Here is a 23,592-nt window from a genome sequence, read left to right as displayed (position 1 = left end):
TTAAATTCTCTATTGTGCACCAGTTTATCAAATCTATAATTTAGTTATTCATATTTAATATTTAAATATGACATATTTGACATGGCAAATCCAATATATACACTACCGGTTAAAAATTTTAGGACACTTATTCATATTTTTCAACATTTTAGAATAAAACATAACTTAAAATAATGATATCAAAATTATGAGATGAAACAAGGACACTATGAGAATTATGCTGTAACAAAAAAAAAATACAAACATAAAAGAACGCTCTAGTATTTTCTTTAGTATAGTCACCTTTTGCCAAGAATTTTCAGAAATGTTTTCTTGTCATTTTATCAAGCAGCTTCTTGAGGATTCTTGAAGATGCTTTTTAAACGATATTTAAAGAGTTCCCATCAATTCTAAGCCCTTATTGGCTGCTCATTTTCTTTATTTCGACATTAATTTGATCATTAAATAAAGTGTTAGTTTTGTAATAAAAATAATGTATGCTTGAAAAATGCTATTTTTGTCTACGAAACTCATTTCAGACATACACCTCCAGATCAAAAGTTTATATTAAGAAACATTTCACTCAAGTGTTCTATAACTTGTGACCGGCATAATACAGTTCAAAGATTTAGGCTCACTTTCATTCTTTAAATGCCTTACCTGGTGGAGTTAAACCTCTTGACACCTTGGACTCTCTGCTAGTCGCGTCAGGAGCCGCGCGCACCTCTTATAGTCTGGGGACAAAAGTCAAATCTGGATGAATTTGTAGACTACATTTTCTGTGTTAAAAGACCATGTGCCGAGGCATATCTGTGACTCTGTGTAACTCTGTAAGGGGGGTCTCTGAGGTGAGTGTACTCACATGCAGGGATGGTGCAATCTCTTGTGTTGTGATACAGTCTGTAGACATGCTTTTTGCATTTTGCACTGAAATACAGGGGACCTACGGAAGGAAAAACAAGCAGGTTAAAGTTTGACGTCCCTACTTTCCTGTATTCTTCTAAGGTCATGCAGTAAACAGTCGCCTCTCACCTGTTAAATGATGTATAATCCTCTGCTTTTTTCGGAGGTCTCTGGGAAAGATTTCTGCCAAGAGAAAGAAACAGTCCTTCAAAGGTCAAATCTTGGATATCCGCTCAACCTTTGAAAGGGTTGATTCTGAACCTCAGACAAATCACTCCGCTTAACATTCCCCAGCAATGAGAATGCTTTAAGCTTTTTAACAGCAGCGGTTTATATGCCCCAGTGCTCAGATTATGATCACCTGTACCTAGTGTTAAACACTCCCATGTCACCATTTCAACACTTCATTCAACACACTATAGGTGTTTAGCCAAATATGCAGTACACATTTGCACAGAGGTCTGCTTTTCTCTTATGCCGTTACATAACCACATCAGATCAACTGTTGAATGAAACATAATCTGCAAATATTCTGCACCATATATTTGTATTTTCAGCCCTGATTTTGGGTGAAAGTCTTCAGAATGAACTTTGATATGGTAAAATGTGTTGAAAATAAACCAATAATTCAATGGAATGCTCTCCCTGACCATCTGAGGACACCACAGTCACTGGGTGCTTTCAAATGTGGCCTTAAAACCTTTTAGACAAGTTTTTAATTGATTTGAACTTATTGTTTCTTTTTTCGTTTGCTTCTTTTGTTTTGAATTTGTAGCACTTTGGGATTCTTGTTCATTTAAAGTGCGTTATAAATAAAATGAATTATTATTATCATTCACTCACTATCATGTCATTTCAAACCTGTATGAGTTTCTTTCCGTAGAACACAAATGAAGATGTGTGACCCCAGAATGACTCATGTGCGTGTGCCCAGAACAGGTGAAATGCAAAACTACTGCAGTTAATGCTCTGGTAGTTACGACTTTGACTTGTGCCCTTGTGGTCAAGACTCGTATCTCGAAAATGTAGGTCAGAGAAACAGACGCTCCATGTATTTCAACACTTCAGCTAGAGTTACAAATGAATTAATGTCTTCGCATTTGACTGCAAATATCAAGCCAGTTGTGGTTTCTCAAAGCTAAAGTTTTAAAAACCTTAACCAAGAGGTTCACAAGTATTTTTTAGTGGATTTATGAAGGTGGTTGCCAAGTTCACACTGGTGTCCTAGCAGAATAAGCACAGGTGTAGATCATTACAGATATTGCATTTATCTTTGACAACCAAAGCATGTCCAAATATTTTGCATAAATTTTGAACACTATTGTTTAAAACTAATATTTAATAACTTTTTTTGTTATTTAATGCAATGACGTTGATACATTGGTAACTGTTGCTTAACATTTACTGTCCACAACTTCAGTTTACCTAAAATTGTTTCCCCTGTCTTCGTTTTGAGATTATGGCGGTCCTTTGACGTGGAATGCGCGCTCCCGTCACCAACACTGTTTTCCACTTTCCTCATGATGTCCATTATCCGTCTGAACCAGGTTTTCTCGTCTTTTTCGCCCTTGTTTATGCTGGGATAGCTGTGCACTGTAGTGCAGATGAACAACACGAGCCCCATGACCAGAACTGGAGCCCGCAGCGCGCGCATCGCTCCTGCAACCAGAGTGCGCGCAGCCAAAATCCTCCAGATGACTGGTGACAGAGTTCAAACATTCATTTCAATAAAACGTTTCACTTTCAATAAAAAAAAGTTAGGGTTAGTTGTCAGTGTTTGTCCTTATCAGGGATTTCTGGTTAAATTAAACACGAAACTGTAAACGGAAATGCACTTTCTCTCAGCCCATATAAGTGCATTGATTATCGCCGGATGTACAATTAAATCATCGCAATTTAATATAGAAATGTAAGTGTAAGCTAACAGGGTTCGCAAAAAAATGTAACTGGTCTATTGATTTAAACGACTTTTTATGTGATAATTGTTTCGAGACAATGATAAAGAGCTTCGGCTACATGTTCGTAGACTTCACTAAGACTCTCCCATGCCTAAAAAACGTTAATATTTCCCAATATTTGCAGGTTTTGGTAAAAAAAAAAGCTTGGTGAAGTAATAGCAAGTGTCCAGACCTACCTGTGGACGCTCGTATCGAGTCGTTGGTTTCCGTCAATCTGACAGCTCGAGGTGTCCTGAGCGCGCGATGTATTTGTCGAGTCTCGGTGTCTATATAACCCCACGCGAGGATACGACGAGAAAGAGAAAGAGTGTGCGTTCCAAGAAAATAGTCCTTTAATATACTCAAGCGTGGCACGTGTCAGCGGTCAGTCTCCTTCCTGATGTTGTCGGTACTTGCGAAAACTCCTCAAAGCTCCTCGCGCTCGTCTCGAAACACTCGCCGTAGAGTCACGCCAATTTATTGCGTCTCGCGGACGGGAGGACTCGTCCCTCCTGGGGTTACATCGCCGCGTCTTTAATTAGAAACGCGTTACACGCGCAACGCATCTTAGGATTCCCGTTCCTCACGCGCAGCATCCTTTTCCTCTATGTCATTAGAGCACTCAGAAAGCTGTAGGAAGAGATGCGGCTATACCAGGAACTGTCCCACAGACTGGAACACCCATAGTGACTAAAAGTCAGGTTTTCCCCTCACACTCCATCACATACATCAGCATTTCATCTCCTCTGATCTCCAGAGGATTGATTCGAGTTACGGATCAATGCCTGGAAGTGACCACCGCTGATGTAATTATTCTGCGTAATGGTAATATTAGCAGAAGAGCAACGTTCAGCCATGCAGAGTCCCGTACTCCTGTTCTCAGGATTAGTTTGTGTTTGCTTTCACTCATACCACTCCCTTAAAGCAAAGGAGAAGTGGAGCTATTGGCTTCATTTCTCTGGCTCCCATCCCAGTCACAACTGGTGCATGCGCTCAAGCGGCTTTCTATAACATATAACAACATGCCAGGTCTTTGTTAAACTCCAAACTGTTTGGTGCGGTTTACATGGAAACAGGTTAACACGTTTGGTTATCTTATCAGTGAGGTGAAGTGCTCATAAAAGCAGCCGCCGAGGGTTTCAGCACGACATCCAGAGGATAGCAACCCTGTGCGCGATAAGGTGATCATAAAACCCTTTTCTGTACAGCGAGAACTAAAAGAATGACAGTCTCGGGTGTCATGCGGGTGACTTTATATAGACGATTTAGTTAAATATCAAAAAGAAAGGTTAAGAATAGCCTAAGCAACTTCACAGGCATGGTCACGCCAGCTAAGTGATGGCTCACTGACATCTTGAAGTGTTATCTTGTCTTGATCTGTAACAAATACTAAAATAAATTCGGAAACTTTTGATTCAAACGTGACAGCTCAAAGGGTGAAAGAGTTTTAACCCGAAAAAAACACAAGGCCTCACAAAGCATGGAAAAAAGAAATGCATCTCGTAAAATTGAAAAGTTGAATTACATATGAATTAAAACTGAATATGACATTCTCTAATCAAAATGTGAATGCATTGCAGTATGCACATAAAATAGCCTCATTCTGGTTTTCATCCTCTGCCAGCACAGAGATGTCAAGTATTTGATAATTTTATGTGGCCGCTGGAGGATTCTGCAATTTCAATAAATTTCTTTTATTACGTGATCTGGGCTGGTGTCTGAAAGGTCATGGGTGTTAACCTCATGAACTCTATGAGAAATGAACATTGTTTTCGTTTGCTCATCCTCACGTTGCTTCAAACCTGTGTGACATTCTGGCCTGGTTTCACAGACAGGGCTTAGTTTAAACCCGGACTAACCCTTAGTTAAATTAGCATATTTAAGATATTTTTATAGAAATGCCCAGTAAAAAACATTACATGTGTGCATCTTGATACAAAACAATGGCGCTGACATACTTTAAGATGTTTTAAAGTGAGTTATTTTCAGTTAAGACTGCTCAAACATTCATTTTAGTCTGGGATTAGCCTTAAACCTCGTCTGTGAAACCGGGCATCTGTCTTCTAAATGACTAAAAATTAAACAGAAACAAATGAGACGATGGCTGACACACAGTAAGAGATACTCATAATGTGGGTGGCATAATCCAGATTGTAACCCAGATTTTGGATTAATTTAGCGATATTTTTATATATCTTTATATTGAAATTTATGTCGTTTGATTACATGCATTATGGACAGATTGAGTTATGATTGAAATCTCAAATGTGAGACTACAGTTTTTATCAGGGGATAAATCTAAATTTGCTCCTCGTTTAATCTTATTGGTGACTGGAGAAAACAACCGAGATGTTAGAGAGACTTCATTTGTCATTTTTCTGCCTGCTTGAAATCGAGAAAATTGTCGGGGGCTTGATGGTCAGTGTTTTGAAACGAGACATATTAAAATGTCTAGTCCTTCCCATTTTGCTTTTAGTTTCTTAAAGAAAGGCAAATATAAGTAGACAAAGCCCGAATACTATTGGCAGCTCTTCGAAAAATGTATTCACAAGACAAATCAGGCTATATTCAGGATAATGGTGAAAATTTGGGGTTTATACGTTGCTTGTTTGTTTATTAAATGAAAGGACATAACCAAGGTAAAATACACTGAAATGAAATCTATACTCCTGCCTTAAACAAGACAGATTACTCCCTTCCATTGCGTATAAGTTATTTTAAAACCACCTGGAAACTGTGTTACCCGGAAAGAACAAATGCTTTGTTCAATTTATATAAAAAACAAACACAGTTTAATCAACTACAAACGCTTCAAATGTTGGTATATTGCCTTTACTAATCTTATTTGCAAATGGATTTTAGATCTGTGCAAAGTGCCCGTGGGTGTGACCACTCGGAGAGAAAAGGTGTTTGAAGTCAATATGAATTGGCATTCAAAACCCATTATATTCCCACAATGGGATGAATTTTTGAGCGAAACAAGATGTTCAAAAAGAATGGTCTGGAGATGTTATCTATTGGGAATCGTTTGGATCCAGAGAGGCAACAGGTGCTTGGAGGTGAGGGGTCGAAAAATACGCAGGCTTGACATCAGCCCAAAAAAGCAACGTTTGTTGCGTTTTTATGAAAGTCTTCTTTTTCTTTGATTTTAAAGGAAGATTGCTGGACAATACTACCATCAGACTTTATTATCCGCATTGTTTTCGGTGGTGCACAGCCACAAGATGAAAGATGGAAAAAATGAGAGATCGCAAATTACAACACATCAGGTTTTTGTAACAGAGTTCAAAATGTGTTGAGTGAAATGTGTGTGTGCATGATTTCCAGCGGGACTGAACTTCAGGGGAGGGTAAAACACATCAGAAGGAAAACAGTTTTAATAGGAAATGATGGAACCGAGAGTAGAGGTCTTGTTTACACGCTCTCGCTGAGCGCTCGCTGTAAGAATGAGAAGCAGCAGTCACACTCATCACAGGAAGCATCAGGAGGTGCTGGAGACGTTTCTCTCTCTTTTTGTAAGTCAACAAAAAACAACCTCACCGAGCCAAAATCAGCTGGCATGATGGAAGAGTTTCAGAGAGCCACCTGCGGAGGAGAAGTGAAGAAGATGAGCAGATCTCAGGCATATCGGTCTCTCTCGCACGTCTTCCCCATCTCACGTACATGCACATCACGTGTCTTGTTACTTTTTTAAAGCATTGCAGGCCCAAATATTTTTGTTTCATATGTTTGAAAAGAAAAGTCAACATCTCCCATATGATCTTAATAATCTCCACACAAATATTATGAATAAAAAAATGAATTATAAAAATGTTGTGAGCATATAGCACTGGAATAAAGTTTGTAATTAAATGTAAACCTTGAACACACTGTCATTTAAATGTGTCCGCCACATGTATTACTGAATTTCACTGAATGTATGTGATGCTCAACAGTCATTTAATGCAGGATGTTAGTGGTGAAAGAGGTTTGTTTGTCTTTGTGACTCCATAATTGTGAGACATGATGATTCAAGATGTTTTTCAAGAATAAACACATAGCAGGCAAGCAGGACTGTTAACAAACAAACAATCAACACTAAAAGCCAAATTCTGTCAGAGAAAAAAATGCAGGACAACTTGTTAATTTCTCTTCAAAAACAAAGCAAAGGCTTTAAACACGAACCTAATTTAAGTGAACATGAAGTGTTGCCAGATTTTGCTGCTGTTTTAACACTGTTAACCTGAACAGAACTACACGTCAATTTGGCAACCTGCTGTGAACACGTGTTTATGAGAGTCACTCTTGTGTGGCTGTATTTAGGCTTCATATATGTAAATAAATGGCGTGTAAATAGGTGAGTGCTGATGGCTCATGCAAAACTGCCCGACAAAGTGCTAGGGTGAAATGAGTGGTTGCCAGGTCGTTGCTATGTGGTTGCTAAGATATTTAAAGTGTTTTTAGTGCATTGCTATGCGGTTGCCATAGTGTTCTGGGTGATTAAGAACATCACACTTTCATAATGTTTGTTTATTTATCGTTATTTATATATTTGTTGTTATTTTGCATACAATTGTGAAATTGTTTTTTTAGTTCTTGCAATTGTTTATTTCTGATGAAACTCTCAGTTAAAGGACCAGTTCGTCCCCCCCAAAACATTCTGTCATCAATTACACCCTGAAGGTGTTCCAAAGCTATATAAATGTATTTTTTCTGTTGAAGACAACAGTAGATATTTTAGACTGTGGAAACAATTCTGGGGCACCAGAGTAGTTTTTCTTCTTCCTACTATGGTGCCCCAGAACTGTTTGGTTACAAACATTCCTCTAAATATCTTTCTTTGTGTTCAGCACAATAAAAAATTATCTAGGTTTGAACCGACGTCTGGGTAAGTTAATGATGACAGAATTTTTATTTTTGGGTGAACTGTTCCTTAAAGAACACTGAAGTCAAACAAGGTTCTGTATTTGTGTTTCATGTGCGTGGGCATGTGCTACTTTGTATATTTTTGATTGCGTGTCTGGTATGTGAGTGAGAGACCGCACACGTGTGTGTCGGTAATGACCTAAAGCATTTGATCTGATGTATCTGTGGCCCTTGCTGTTGGACTCATTACATCAATAGTGATGAACTCATCGGACACGAATCTCTGCACGGGATTCATCTCTAACGCCCAATGTCACGGCTCTATTTCTCTTCTGAGTAAATGTTCTCTGGTGAAACTAATGAGAATGTCCTATGACCACCATTCGAGCTGTCGAAACAGGAGGGGCTAATGTTTTTCGGGTCACTGTGTTGAGCGGTTATGGGTGTGTCATTTAAGGAACGTCGGTTGGAGTTATTGGTGTGTTGGTGGTCCTCATAAGAGTGCGTGAGTTTGCAGATTTGTTGAGACACAGAAAAAAAGAAAGAGAGATTTTGAGGTCTTTGGTGTGTTTTTCTGAAGATGAGGCACGTGGAGGTGTAACATCTGAGCGAGAACTTCTCTCATGCAATTGTAGTTTGATTATAGGCAATCAGAAATCTAAATAAAGCATTTGTGGCATCACTTCAGTTTTTGGTTATTTGCATTACAAGCACAAGTTACGGAAAAAATAAACATGGCAGAAATAACAGGGAATGCTTGTGTCTCATCCACCACAAGCCACAGTTCTGATGTAGGGTTAAACATTTACAGTAACACCAATTAAACACACATTCAGATTTAACACAAGATGAGGTTAATCGTCCATTCTACCATCAGTTTGACTAATTTTGTACTGTTGAAACTGTCTGTCTCTATTAAAACTAAAAGCAACACTGTTTTTTTTCACAACTCTGGGCTACTTGATGCCTCTTGCTTTTGTTTTCACATCCCATAACCCTAGATACAATGCTTGGGTTATAGTTTGGGTTATGTTTTGTCTATTCCACCAGAAAACTTTAGAAGGGGGGATGGTTCTCTTTGATACTCTCAGGTTCATGTGCTTCTGCCTTTCGTTGCTTTGCATTTAGGTAAAACAGCTCGACTTTGGTTCAATTGTATAAACATGCCACTCGCTTTCCGATTGTTTTTGCATAACTCAAAAGTGATTCAAAATGTGCTCGTTAACAAAATGGCTGCCTCTGTTTTACCTCACATTGCAATCTAGAGTTTGTGAATTTTTTGGACCACTAAGGAAAATCTTAAGTTTATGTTATTTCAACTGCTCTCCAGACTTTACATTTGTCTAAATTTAAAAAGATATATGGAATATTGCCTAACATTGCTTCTTAAACAAGATCACACCCCTATCATAATAAATATACAGGCAATCCAAATGTGGACTTAGTGGAATTTTGCTCATAATGGTTGAAGATTTACAAGAAAACTTAAAGCCCAGTCAGTCTCCATATTGCTTAAATATTTATAAGATAACTACCTTGAACTTTACTCAACATTCATTTCACATTTGTCCATAGTGATGCAAATAAATTTAATGTGATGCAAGTGCTCTTGGGGAGGTAAATGTGAGTGCAGTAAAATTCCATCCATTGAAAAGGATCCAGTGAATGTTTCGCTCCAGACACATTTGTCATCTAATATGTGAGTTGCAGTCCAAATATTCAGGGGGTCTCCCTGAACCAAATTTTGGAAACACTGCCACTGACTAAGTGACACCTTGGTTATTCATTTTCTCTGAATGGCCTCTGGAAGGTCTGTGAACTCGTCAGGGGTTAACTCCTGACGTCAGCCGAAGACGCAATCAATACGCCGGCGCACCAGACGATTCACAGACACAGACAAACTCTCCTGAGACGACGCCTGTCGGGTGACTGAGATTGCCGAGTAAAATATAATCCTGGATCTGTTTTATTTGTTGAGCTAGATGTTATGTAAACTAAGCATACAGTTAAAAATTTGTCTTAGTAAATGAACATGTTTAAAATTAATGAATAAACCTAAATGAATAAAAAACAATTTCCAACAAATACCATTAACATTATGATTATGCAAATGTAAATAATAATAAGTATCATATAATGTGCATAATGTATGTAAACCGTGCTGCATGCTCTCTACATGTCCATTTCCTTGACATTTAATTTCAACTGAAAAGTTATAAACTAAGCCAAACAAGGATAAATTGTTTTAGTTCAATCAGTGGTGTTTTTTCTAAAGAAAAAAGAATGTATTATACGAAAAGTGGCAATATAATTTTGACCATAAATGTTGTTCCATGACCAACAAGGATGTTCACTGAAGACTATAATCCTCACCATCCTCACCTAATCCACGTGAGACTGTCATCACAGCCTGTAATCCACAACTATTTACATATGTTTTTAATTTAGCCTCCAGCTAAACATTTGATCTGACAGTGGTCAAGCAGATAACAATAAATCATATTTAATATTGCATCCTAATGTTTCTGTTTTCTACATTCCTAGCGAGACAAATAACACGTGAGAGCAAAGTTACACGAGTCAGTATTTTACATGATGAGCACCAGGTGAGAACAAAGTGAGACAATTCAAATTGTTTTATTTCCCTTAATGCTAAGCACATTTACACTGATTCGGGATCAGCTAGCCAAGACAGGTAAACATCATGTTCTCATCACTCAAAAATGTGTCATTACCTTTAGACCTCAATGGTCAGACTATGACTCACAATGACATTCTCTGTCCTTTGGTGTGAACATCACCATCCATCTCATTTTCTACATCTTTTCTAATTAAAGTTTATGTGACAGGTTGGCTTCAGTTATACCTTTCACGTCCTCTGAGCCTTTAGTTTTTTTTCCAAACATATTCTTTCTACATCAGGTTGGTTCATCAAAGACCCTGCTGCGTGGTGGTCACGTTGGTTTGTTGAACAGCTATTTATTTTCATTTTAATCCAATTGGTTAAAGGTGTGAAGTAATGAGAGTTTTGTATTTGATACCTGCAAAAATTCATAAAATATGTTATTTGCCACAACATTTTATTTTGTATATGCTTTAATCAAAAAATGAATGATGAACAATCTGAAATCAATTTGCACATCTTAGATAAACGTATGATGGTCAATTTTCCACAGAGGAAACTTTTTTAGTCGTGACTAATGTTTTCTGAAGTTTTCTTTGGCAGGTGGTTTGGGTGTCCTTGATTTGAATTATACACGTCATGTACCTAAGTTCGGATCAGACTATCATTCTTACAGTTCCACTTGTGATGTTACAGGTCCTAGCTACAGGCCAACTTATTTACTTAACAAAAGCCAATTTGACATCTCATTTGGCACATGATGAGCTAAAGGGATAGCTCACTCAAAAAAAATCTGTCATCATTTATTCATCCTCATGTCGTTCAAATCCTGTATATCCTGTATATATTTTGAGAAATGTCTCAGTGGTTTTTACAATGGAAGTCAATGGGGGTAAAAGTTTGGGTTCTTCAACATCTTCTTTTGTGTTCTGCAAAACAAAAATCATATTTATGACATTGGCAAGGATTTCCTAACCATATAGCGCTGTAGCCGATACAAGCTCATCCTAACGCCGGCAAGGTCTGTCGTTCATCTGAGTGGTTATTCATGTCTGAACATCTCTAAAGTCACTCATCACCTTCATACGCTCCATCTGAATCATTCCCTAAGTCTTGCTTCATCCAATCAGACTGTTTCTTTCTACTCCCACGCTATTTCATCCAATCCGACTTCATCAGCCCGTGGCCTATACTTCACAATTCCATTCATTAAAGCCGCAAAGTAGATGAAAGAGTTTCAGACGCCAGAAAAAGAAAAATAATATCTGACATTCTCATTATCTGCCCAGACAATCTTCATCTTTAAGGGGGGTGGATGTGAAAGGAAAAAAGAAATTCATAATGTCCTGTCCGCAGCCCAAGTTAGTTCCCATGCGAGAACAGTTATCTAGACAAGTTCCATTTCATCCTGTTAGTTATTAATGACCACCCTCCCTCATCACCATAGCAACAGCACTAACACTCAAAAAAAGTAAAGGGAAAACTTTACTACCATGACCTGAGGGCCTAACGCCAAACCATTTTCTTATGCTTCTAAAGTCAAATCTATAAATCTATTTTTCAGCAACTCCTATTTGGCATTTTCAAAACTGGCCCAGTTTAAAAATAAAAAAGAAGTAAGATTTATCTTAATATTTGAACATAATTGATTTAAATAAAAAGTTTACTTCACTTTTAGCCATTTGGCTGACATTTTTATCCAAAGCGGCAAACAGGACATTCAAGGTATACATTTATTCAGTACGTTCCCTGGGAATCAAATCAATGACTTTTGCAATACAAAAACACAATATTTTAATATTGTTAAAATATTCTATATTTATTTATTTATTAAAAATAGTTTAATCAGAAAATAAATACTTTATAAATAATCAGGTGTAATATTGTGGTCCACCGGCACAAACAGGAATAATATCTTTCATATAAACTTTAATATCTCAGAATCTCAAAAAGTATTGCCGTTATTAAAAGGATAATTCACCAAATTATCTAAGTGCACATGATTTCTTTGAACCTTTCCAGTCTGGCTTTCGCCCATCGCACAGCACAGAAACAGCACTTGTTCGTGCAATGAATGATATTCTACTATTGATGGATTCTGGGTGTTCTACCATCTTAATTTTACTAGACTTAAGTTCAGCATTTGATTTGATACTGTCTGTCATCACATTCTCATTTCTCGTCTATCAGAACTTGGCATCAAGGGCACTGTTCTTTCTTGGTTCAGATCATGTCTCAACCACACAAAATACTTTATTGCCATGCAAGGCTAAGGTCTGCCACCGTTTCACTCACTCAAGGTGTTCCACAGGGATCTGTTCTCGGTCCATTACTTTTCATTATCTATATACAGCCACTAGGTGACATAGTTCGTAAATATGGTCTACATTTTCATTTCTATACTGATTATATCCAGATTTACTTAACCACTGCCTCTGAAAAATCAACTTTTCTTGCTACACTTATGGATTTCACCGCAGAAATCAAACACTGGATGTCACTAAATTTCCTTAAATTAAATAGTAGCAAAACTGAAATAATGCTGATTGGATCCGCTGCATCACATACAAAAGAAGATTTATATTTTGACATTGATGGGGCTCTTCTTAAACCTTCAACCTCTGTTCAAACTCTTGGTGTCCTGATTGACACATCTCTTTCACTCAGCTCTCATATTGTTGCAGTGGTTAAAAGTTCTTTCTATCTGCGCAATATTGCACGTCTTCGCTCTTCTCTTAATCTGGCTGATACAGAAATCCTAGTGCATGCTCTAAATACATCACGGCTAGATTATTGCAATGCTCTGTTTATCGGTTTGCCAGGGAAACATATTTAAAGGTTGCAGTATGTCCAGAATGCTGCTGCTAGGGTACTTCCCTTGACCAGGTGCAGTGCTCACATTACTCCAGTTCTTCACAGTCTTCACCGGCTACCTGTTTCCTCACGCATTCAGTTTAAGATTCTCCTGTTGACATTTAAGGCTTTATCAAAGACCTAATTCACTCATGCATACCAACTCTGTCTCTTAGATCATCTGATTTGGGGCTTCTTAGCATTCCCAAGTTTAGACTGTCCACTGCAGGTGGAAGGTCATTTAGTGCTAATGACCCCAGGTTTTGGAATTCTTTAACCATATCGCGCCATAACTCTTATGATGACAGAATTTTCATTTTTGGGTAAACTATCTTTTTAAACACGTATGTCTGTGCTGTCTTTGTGTAATGCTGCATGTAAATGTTTAGACATCAGTAATGTGTTGAAATGGGGCTTCCCCCATGTCATTAAAACACTATCAGCGCTGAGTCCAGCCAAACCTCACTCAGCGTTCTCCTACTGGCACACAACATTTATCACGTACACATGCTACAATCAAATAAACGCTCGCCATTTAATGCTGAATCCACTAATAAAGACATCACAATCATCCATTATAATCATGGTTTACTGTCGCTGGAAGGATACTCATGAGGATGTCAGTGACGTGGATGAGAACGATAACGCTCATGATTGAAACACTGTGATGATGAGACACAATTAAAAAAACTTATGACATCATTACGCTTCTGTTGAACGAAACAGAGAGATGACATTTCAAAAGCACTTCAACAGCACAGTAGATTTTGATGACTGGTAAAATTGTCACCATTTACCTTGTGAATACAATAAGCAAAAATATTAATAAGCATTTTTTAATTAATGGACCAGTAAAACATGTTAAAATAATCACAATGTTGCTGCAAATATCGAGTCAATACTTAAAGGGGTCATATGACGCGAATAGGTGTTTTTCTGTGTCTTTGGTGTGTTATAAGTTGCCCATGCATGTATTAGACACGTAAAATTGCAAAAACTAAAGTGTGGGAACAAAAGCTGCATTCTATCTAAAAGCGAATGCTCACCCAGACCTGCCTGAAACACCTCGTGTAACCACACCCCCACAAATCTACGTCAGTTCGTGGTATGATTTGACTAAGACCGCCCAAATGTATACGCAAGTAAGGTGGTCAGTACAATTGCTTTGGAACCTGATGTTCCAAATATGGTAAGAGGTGTTACATTTCTGTCACACGCTTGCAGTATTCGACCAATCACTACACACTGGTTAACTGGCCAATCATAGCACACCTCGCTTTTCAGAGCGATGGGCTTTGTAAAAAATCTGTGCGTTCCAGAGAGGTGGGACAAAGAGGCGATATAAACATGCATGGTATGTGGAGAATACAGCGTTTTTGAACCTTAAATCGTGTATAAACATTGCTTTACATCTAAAACAAACGATAATATTCATTTTAGCCGTGTCATATGACCCCTTTAATATATATCTCATCACTTAGAAAAGATTTTAAATAGACAATGATGATGGTTTGCACAACCATCACTGTTGAAGAAACGCTGGTTAGGTAGGTTTTGAAGCATGGTAGCTGGTTTGTGCTGGTTTAAGCTGGTCATGTGCTGGTTTAAGCTGGTCTGACCAGTCTTCAGATCAGGACAAGTTCTGTCACTCATCGCCTCAGTCAGTATATCTTCTAAATCACACAGTGCACATAAACACACAAAAGGACCCACAAGTACAAGCAGGCAATACACTTGAAAACTTTGATTCACTGCTTTTTTGAGACTGAAAATACAAACTGAACATACCCAAAAATTCACATGCATGGACACGTTTACTTATCTATTTAAATGAGGACCATCTATAGAATTCTATTGTTTTTGTTTTTATACACAGTTCGTCATAAAAACTGTAAGCGCATTCCAACTCTAACCCTAAAACTTTTTGCAGTTTAGCAATTTTTTTAAACATTTTGCTATAGTTTTACAATGTTTTTACAAATAAGGATGTCCCCAAAATGAGGTATTGCTCGGATTTGTCTGGTTTTGGAACAAATATGTGCCCAAAATACAGTTAAGTGGACACACGCGCGCACTCACACACACACACAAACTTACCTTCTTAAAAAAGATAGTTCACCCCCCAATTTCTTTTTTCCATGTATGACTTTCTTCTGCAAAACACAAAACAAGATATGTTGGTAACCAAACAGCTTTGTCTACCATTGACTTACATATGAACACAAAAGTCTGCCAAACTTTATAATTCACCATTTTCCCTAAATACTATTGGTTTCATTCCTCTCATTTAACTCTGCAGTCTCTTCTCAAATAATATAAAATCAAATCAAAATTTGATTTATTTGTTTGGTAGTTGTTTAAAAAGCATAATGTACAGTCATCAGGCCTTTTTGATGACATCATCACCGTACTCGGCTTTATGTTCTAATAATGACCAGCTGCCAGATCTTCTATCACTATCAGCCTGTTTACCAGATTCATAGAGGAACGTCAGGGAAAAAACAAGAGATCATGCGACATTAAACTTGTAAATGTGTTTGTCTAAAGTAATGGGTTTCTTTGACCCAAACAGGGAGGCAATTTTGTGTAATTATCTTCTTTCCTTGATGCTGAGTGTGACATGTTTAAAATTGGAAATCACCTCTCCTCTTTTCATGTCTTCCTCTTCTCTGACTGAATTGATCTGGCTGTTTGGCTCTTTCCTGCGTCATCGGGTCTGTTTGAAGAGATTCCCATCCGCTTTGTTGCTGAGACACGTCCTCAAACACAGACTCTTCCGGAAGACTCCTTCAGACAAACATGGGTTGCCACATGTAATGGGATTTCCATTAGACAGAGACCCCCTTAAAATATTATAACCATCTGAAAGTTGTCTTGTCTACCTTTATGCAGCAAACTTTAGAAAAAAATGTAGATGATACATAATAAATTAAAGGGGATTTCTTTCTGCATTGTTTCCAAAATCCCCTCCAAACAACAAACATCCTTTTGTTTACACCTTTCTCCCACAACACTCTTTTATTAAAAAGAAATATTCACAAAATAATGGAATTTTGAATAAAAGACTTCAAAAGAATGATTATTATTAACGTATGGAGTGACTCACTTAACTCAGCAATGTTTGGTTACATTGGAGAGAGTTGGAGAGAGTTTGGAGACGCACAGTCTGTCTATAAACAAATAAAAAAACATTTAACAATTTTGTTTCAATGACACGCGTTAATAATTTAATTTGATAGAATTTGATTATTTAGTCTGTAAATAAATACTTATCAGAACTGGGAACTATTATTGTATTGCATTACATAATATGTAGCAACAGACTAAATAGTAAGTAAATTGGCTCGGACATTGAGATCCTGCGTTACTTCCAAAACCATCAGAAGCTAATTTTACAAGCATGAACATGAACTTCAGGAGAGAACTATTGATTTGATTCCCTTTTTGCAAACTTCTCTGATTTGTCCATCGGTGACTCAGGTTATTGAGGGAACGCTGACCTTTATGTACTGCCCTCACTGAATGTTTTATGTGAATGACATAGAAAAACTGTGATGACATCAACAACAGCACGTAAACTGAAACTCAACTATGACACAACGCAATACACCACCAAGGTATTGTTCTGGCTTTTGTTGAAACTAGTAACTTTGTATTAGCACCTATTGTATTATTGCTCCTGTATGACATATCGCTTTATTGCTCCCTGAACTCTCTGTAAGTCGCTTCGGATAAAAGCGTCTGCTAAATGACTAAATGTAAATGTATATATGTATAGGAAAGCTATTGTGATCTGACACATTCTTCAGATGAAAACCAACATCTATGGGCATTATTTCATCTGTCTTTATGCTCTCTTAACATTTACCCTACTTCCTGAGCCATTGTTTTAGTTTTCACCTCTGGTTTCACATTAATTAACATCTTGTTTTATTTCTGCATCAACACAGCCTGCTTCTGTCATAACAAACTGTGACACGGTCAGCTAGCCAGTTAGGACATGGCTCCGCCCATCCCCAAAATATGCTTCAAGTTGTGAGTAATGAAGATGTACATCATGTACAAACCTGGTGATGCGTCCGATGGCTTTGATGAAATTTGTGTGTCTACCTCACAATCGTAATGATGTCATTGTTAGACAAATTGGTTGACCAATCAGATGTGGGGAGCTACTGAAAATGTCAACCGGCTAGATTTGATAGCGTACAGAAATGTGGATTTATTGCCTTTTTTACAATTACAGACGATGATTTATCAAAAGATTATTCTTGTTTAAAAGAGTTTCAGTGTGTTTCTGCATTACCAAAATATTACCTCATATGGTATTGATAACTTCTGAGCAGTAAAATGATTTTGAGATCTCTTCATCCACAAGAAAGCTCAGGTCCAGAGAAATATGAGATGAAATCTAAACATTCACTCTATAGGGTTTCACTCAATAGATGACACATTCAGAAAGATGACAAGGCATGTTTCCCCTCAAATCTGAAAATACAATCTCTGACAAACCAGCAGTCAAGAAAAACATTCATTAAAATGTATTGTCTTATTGAGGGTTTGAGGTCTGATAATCCGGCATCACCCACAGTCATAGATGACTCTCGTTTCTCATATCTGTCTCATTTTCTCTCCCAGCATCTCTCTTCCCTTATTATTTTCATTCAGAATTCCCTCCTCCCTGTATATAAAGGCCATCTGTTACACTGGCAAAAGCAGTACATGTGGGTCGAACAAAAAACGCGTGTCCGTGTGTGTTGTCAAACCGAAGGGGTGTAATTGCTGTCCCGTCTTAAACCCGTTCTCAAAGATGTCATATGCAGTCAGCCTACACAACGATATTCAGTCATAGAGAACCCTTAATAATCTCTAATGATGCTCTATGGAGGAAAGTCCTTCTAACATGACGCAGGACAGAAAGAGATTAGATGGTAGGGAGTAGAAGAGAAGGTCAAACTGTGGGCCGTTGAGTGGTCAGATCTGAGGAAACAGACAGACACACCCACCTCATCCCCTTCTGATGGAAAGTAGAGGACATTTCCCAGAAGAATCTCTGAAAAAGTGAGAATTGAGCTTTAAATTTGTGGATGACAATTGAATGAGAAATGTTTTATATTAAAATCTCCAACATTTGATGTAGACTTGAGATATTGTTTAGAAAAGACGCGTGTGAGATTTCCTTTTCTCAGAAGAAAATCTGGGAAAAACTCAGGAGGCATTAAAGTCTTTATTTAATCACACTGCTGTCTAAGAAAAACAATTTGTGATTGTTCACACGTCCATTTCAACCACATCTTGTCCAGATAGAAAAAAACTTTGCTCGGGCCAAAGAACCAACCCGGAGAAAAGTGACTGGTACATATCTGTTTGGTTCTGGAATGTTCTGTTTCTTCCTCCCCGAAAGAAAATAAATCGTTATATAGCCTCTCCCAAATAATAAAGTCTAAATAAAGGTTAAACTTCAGGAGAGCAAAAGGACAAAACGGATGAAACATGAGAGCCTCTCCTCTCTAGACTTTCTGGGCTCCCAGAATCAGATTTGCAGAGGACGAGAATTATTTTTTCTCACACAGACGTTGATAAAGTTCTTGGCGTACAGATCACACAAGCCATAAGTAAGTGTAATGACCTATTGGATTTGGTAATAAAAACAAATGTGGATGAGACACAACCCAGATCAACTGAAGCTTCAACATCACTTCTGCATTTAGCACAAGGGCTAAATTAATCTTTCATGCAAGGGACATATAATGTTTGGTTATTCCCACACAATTTGTCCCACAACGCAGACATGAATAAAATGTGTTGTGGAAAGTTGCCCAGGCGTTGCTATGCAGTTGCTAAGGGGTTGCTATGCCCAAATCAAAAGAGCACAACCTCAAATCTCTGTTATTTTTGGTCCTTTAATATTTTATTTCCATCTTGTACATATTCTCCACACTAGTGTTTACACTTTCAATACAATTGTCTATAGAAATGAGTATCTCGATTGTGAATTTTAATGATTTTTTTCTCAAATAAATTTGCTTAAGATTTAAATGTTTCCAGCACAAAAATTACTATTTCTTGCTTTAGGCAGCTTGCATGTTTGCATCTAGCTATCTGTTTTCCATCATTTAGGCCTGGCAGTGGCAGAGTATCTGTATTACCCCACATACCGATAAAAACCAGCACTAACCCAGACTTCAGACTGCATATTATGAATGAACATACACTTAAAGGTCCAATGTGTAACTTTTTTGGAAGATTTATTGACAGAAATGCAACATAATATAACTATGTCTCCAGAGATGTATAAAGACCTTACATAATGAAATGTTTTTATTACCTTAGAATGAGCTATTTCTGTCTACATACATCACGGGTCCCCTTATATGGAATTCGCCATGTTGTTTCTACAGTAGCCCTATACGGACAAACTGCTGTACAGACCGCGTTTCGTAAATATGTTATCTCTTCCGGGAAAGAAATGAAAACGTGACGACATCTTATTCCTGTGTCAGCCACCGTAGTGCTTTGAAAGGGAGGGGGAGGGGTGGAGTGAGCCGTTCATTGCAATGTGCAACCTCACAGCTAGATGCCGCTAAATTTCATACACTGGACCTTTAACTCCGTCGCTTACATTTTTCAGTTTCAAAGTACTGGCATGAAATAACATGACATGATTCATAAATTAAGTGCCAGTATTGAAATTATTAAAAAAATCAATTCTAAGCATGGTTCTCAGAGTAGCTTCTGGTGTCTACACATTCACTTGTTGTATAGATTTGGCTATGACAGATGCATGACTGCCCTCCTTCAGTAACACCTGCACTTGATCTCTTTCACTCAACAGAGGATAAACCTGTCTCATGCTTTCTGTCAGCATGCCTCTCTGTGCTCTCTACGCTCAGCGTGGTTTACTGTAAACGTATCACAGCTATTGATCGCTTGTGGGATGCTTTATTTGAAGGCTATCAGCACAGTAGGGCAGTAACGCCATTCGGCAGCCGCTAAGAGCTAATCAGGTCTCTCTGCCTTCCCAGCATCCCCAACGTTGACTGCATCACACTTTTATCCAGTCATGTGATCCAGACGCTACGGTTCCCATCAGAGCGCAGTGATTCCTTCAGACAAACTGGAGATGGCACAGACACACACTCGTATACAGCTGAGAAGTTAGAAAACCTCTGTTAAAGGGATAGCTCACCTACAAATAAAAATTCTGTCACCATTTACTGTAAATACTGTCATGGTATTTCAAAGCTGAATGACTTTCTATCTTCATTGGAGTTCAAAAGGCAGAATGCTAGGGCTTCGCCACCTCAGTCACCATTCACTTTCATTGCATTGCATTCCATACAATGAAAGTGAATGGTGACTGAGGCGGTCGGACTCGATCATTTTGTCCAATATCCTTGTACGATTATATCTCTGTGTTCCACGAAAGAAAGTCAGTCCTTTATTCCTAGGTAAATCAAAATAAAGGTTTGGGAGAGTGGCTGATTAAATGTTTTAACCTTTTTAGGTGCACTGTCCCTTTAATGTTTCCTTGAAAGCATAATTAATACCTTATATTGAGGAATTAATTGATTAAAAACATGTATGTCAGCTCTCAAGCTTTTGACGCCTGTCAGAATATCCAGCCAGATCTCCAGCGATAATCCAGGAAGTACCGTGACGCTAACCGGAACTGCGCTGCCCCACAGCACTTATCGTAATGTAAGGGATATGTTCATTTAGTGGAAATGATGACGTTGATTACAAATACTCGTTGACGTCCCAGAAAATAGATATTTCTTTTACTTTGATGACTAAAACAACTGATAAATAGATGGAATAATGGATGCTGATATTTACATCACATGCAAGCAAATGGAAAGGTTATCAGACCAGCCGAGATACAGCAGATAAGTTCTCAAGGTCACTCGCTGTAATCAGTGTAACTGGAATTTTTACACCCGTTTTATCTGATAGCCTGATATTGTGGAACGTTAAAAACTCATAATTTATCTGTGATGTGCAGTTTCAAAACCATCTATTGTCTCTATGGGGAGGTGGAGGTTAAGTGACATGAAGGAGATATACGAGCATATTTGTCCATTCCTTGTTGTTTTAACTGGACTCTTTGGCAACATGGAGTTTGTAAGGCGGATGGTTTGCAGATGATGTGTGCGAGATCCACAGCTGCACAGACATCAGAGAAAAGGGTGGTGGGGAATTTAGTTTGATATCATTGTGATTACATGTATTCAGGGGTTATAAGAAAAGGTAAATTAGAAAATTGTTGGCACAATGTCAGGACCTTGGGGAAGATTGTTAGCGTGAAATCTGACAAGTCCAGGAAAGAAAGTCATGTAACACACATCATAACTATAAAAATACAGAATCGGTCTTTAAACTTGCAGGTGGATAGGCATCAGTGCTTTTATTTACCTTTTGGGAGAAGACAGAAGTGGTCTCAGAGGCCAGTACGGACTTGTACGTTCTGCCAATGTTGGCTATAGTTCAAATATCCTATATTATATATTTTAGGTCAGAAACTCTAAACTATCAAAGACATATTTGCCTAAATACACTGTTCACTCCTGAGCTGTTCGATATTACTTATGATACTTATAATAACATATGCATGCTTTTGACTCACCATATAGGGTGCACTGCGATATTCTACGTCAAACCCTGGGGAATTGGCACATTACCCCCCTCTACTGGTTAAAGGAAGTTATTTCACGTACAATTGACTCCAAAAGCTTGAGAAATTAAAAAGAAAATCTAACAAGAATTATGTGTCAGAAAATTTCCCACCACAATGATGTCTAAAAAAACGCATTCTTGTTTATTGACATAAATATACAACTTACATTCTCAACTTCACTGCGACCATGGTTAAAGACAAGGATGTTTTAAAAATTCAATGCAAACATAACTGAAATGGTATATATACACAAAAAGCAGTTGTATAATATAATCTGTGGCCTTCTTTAATATTGCCTTTGATAAGGTCTTATCTTTAATGCTGTGCCTGTTAGCAGGTGGAGAAATTGTCCATCAGCAATATAAATCTCAATGAGAGTGCCACATGTTCCCTCCACCACTGGGATATGTCCAGTTCATGTCCCGTCTCTCTGCATGTCTTCTACTGAGTTTTCCTTTGCTTCTCTCTGGCAGCTTTTTTATTTAATTGCACAGTCTTCAGTTCAACCATGGTTGAAAACGTCCTACATACCCACAAAGCCTAAAACACAGAAAATCACTTTATAATTTCTGTTGAATTTAAATATTGGCACTGTTATATAAAAAAACATCTAATAGTACGACATGATCATTGTAAATGGAAAGTTTAAATGCTTACCACAATAATAACTGTGTTGAGCAAAAGCGGGATGGAGTATACAAGCGATATGAACATTCCTTTCGAATCAAAATATTGGAACCTTGAAAAAAACCTAGAAACAGAAAAACAGACTCATTCAATAACAACAAAACAATGTGACCCTCAACCTTGTATTCGGTGGACACTCACCTCCAATTCATTGCTGCCAGTTCATTCAGATATTCTGCACTGTAAACCATAGCAACTGCAGAAAGAGAGAATAACATGTTAAATGTTTGTTTAAAGGAACATAATCTAAAGTGACTCTTAAAAAGATTTTATATTTGGGCCATGCAATCTGACCATACACGAGTCATTTGTGCAACTGTAATCTTTACTCAGCCAAATATTTGAGTAGTTCCCATTACGTGTAACAGATACCGTGATAAAGCATGGTAATGAAATCTTTTACTGGTATTGTGTGTAACAAAGTACAGTAACAACTCACCCATCACAAGAAACTGGCAGATCTGAAGGCGATAGTACTTGCGGCACAGGATGGTCACAGCAAAACAAATGACATGAAACGCCAGAAGACCTATCAGCCAGGACTCAGACCAGTCAACCTAAAAAGAAACATCTAATTGTTGTTCTTAGCAAATAGAAAAAAATGCTGCCTTCCCCCTGTATTAAACGTTAGCTATCCCGAAAGACAAGATGGATATGTAACGTTAGCCTTTTCTAAACCCCGAAACAAAGAATGTCACGTTGCTTTAAACTTACAGACTGCAGAAAAGTCCACACTGATGTAATACGGACATTGCTGTATCCATCAATTGGAATAGAACTGGTATTCTTAACTTTTGGCTCGGTCATTTTATTTAATTGTACGCCAGTGTATTAGCAGCTCAACAAAATGCACAAACGCTTCCGCATTCGTCACAGGTTATTTTTTCTCTCGTGTTTTTTCTAATGTTTTTCAGTGGATGGCGCTATTGTGCTCTTCAAAAATATTATTTGAAATAATAAATATTTAATGTTTTACAAAAGTTTTCAGTGTTTTCAAAATGGTGGTACTAAATTGTACTGTAATTCAGAAATTAATTACAGCCTAAAGGAGTAACGGTGCTACGTTTTTTTTTCTCCAAAATATAAGTTCT

General features: G+C 37.8%; 2 protein-coding genes across 3 annotated transcripts; both read right to left on the bottom strand.

Moving 5' to 3' along the window:
- Window positions 1-273: 273 nt before the first annotated feature.
- LOC130545259 (ALK and LTK ligand 2a-like) lies at window positions 274-3,697 on the bottom strand. Of its 2 annotated transcripts, XM_057319691.1 has the most exons (5): window positions 3,017-3,697; window positions 2,308-2,580; window positions 1,012-1,065; window positions 842-922; window positions 274-713 (listed from the first exon to the last, which is right to left on the bottom strand). In XM_057319691.1, the coding sequence occupies exons 2-5, from the start codon at window positions 2,534-2,536 to the stop codon at window positions 649-651; spliced, it is 429 nt and encodes a 142-aa protein (XP_057175674.1). In that variant the 5' UTR covers window positions 2,537-2,580; window positions 3,017-3,697; the 3' UTR covers window positions 274-648. The 2 variants fall into 2 exon arrangements, with proteins under 2 accessions (XP_057175674.1, XP_057175673.1); XM_057319690.1 differs by lacking the exon at window positions 274-713 and having other exon boundaries at window positions 724-922.
- Window positions 3,698-21,918: 18,221 nt separating this feature from the next.
- Window positions 21,919-23,382, bottom strand: tmem18 (transmembrane protein 18). Its single transcript, XM_057319635.1, has 5 exons — window positions 23,216-23,382; window positions 22,941-23,058; window positions 22,643-22,697; window positions 22,472-22,565; window positions 21,919-22,354 (listed from the first exon to the last, which is right to left on the bottom strand). Exons 1-5 carry the CDS (start codon window positions 23,306-23,308, stop codon window positions 22,256-22,258), a joined length of 459 nt encoding a protein of 152 aa, XP_057175618.1. The 5' UTR covers window positions 23,309-23,382; the 3' UTR covers window positions 21,919-22,255.
- Between the last annotated feature and the right edge of the window lie 210 nt (window positions 23,383-23,592).

The sequence above is a fragment of the Triplophysa rosa genome, linkage group LG21 (assembly GCF_024868665.1).
Source record: "Triplophysa rosa linkage group LG21, Trosa_1v2, whole genome shotgun sequence".
Lineage (NCBI taxonomy): Eukaryota > Metazoa > Chordata > Actinopteri > Cypriniformes > Nemacheilidae > Triplophysa > Triplophysa rosa.
This window is presented reverse-complemented; position numbering and strand designations above follow the sequence as displayed.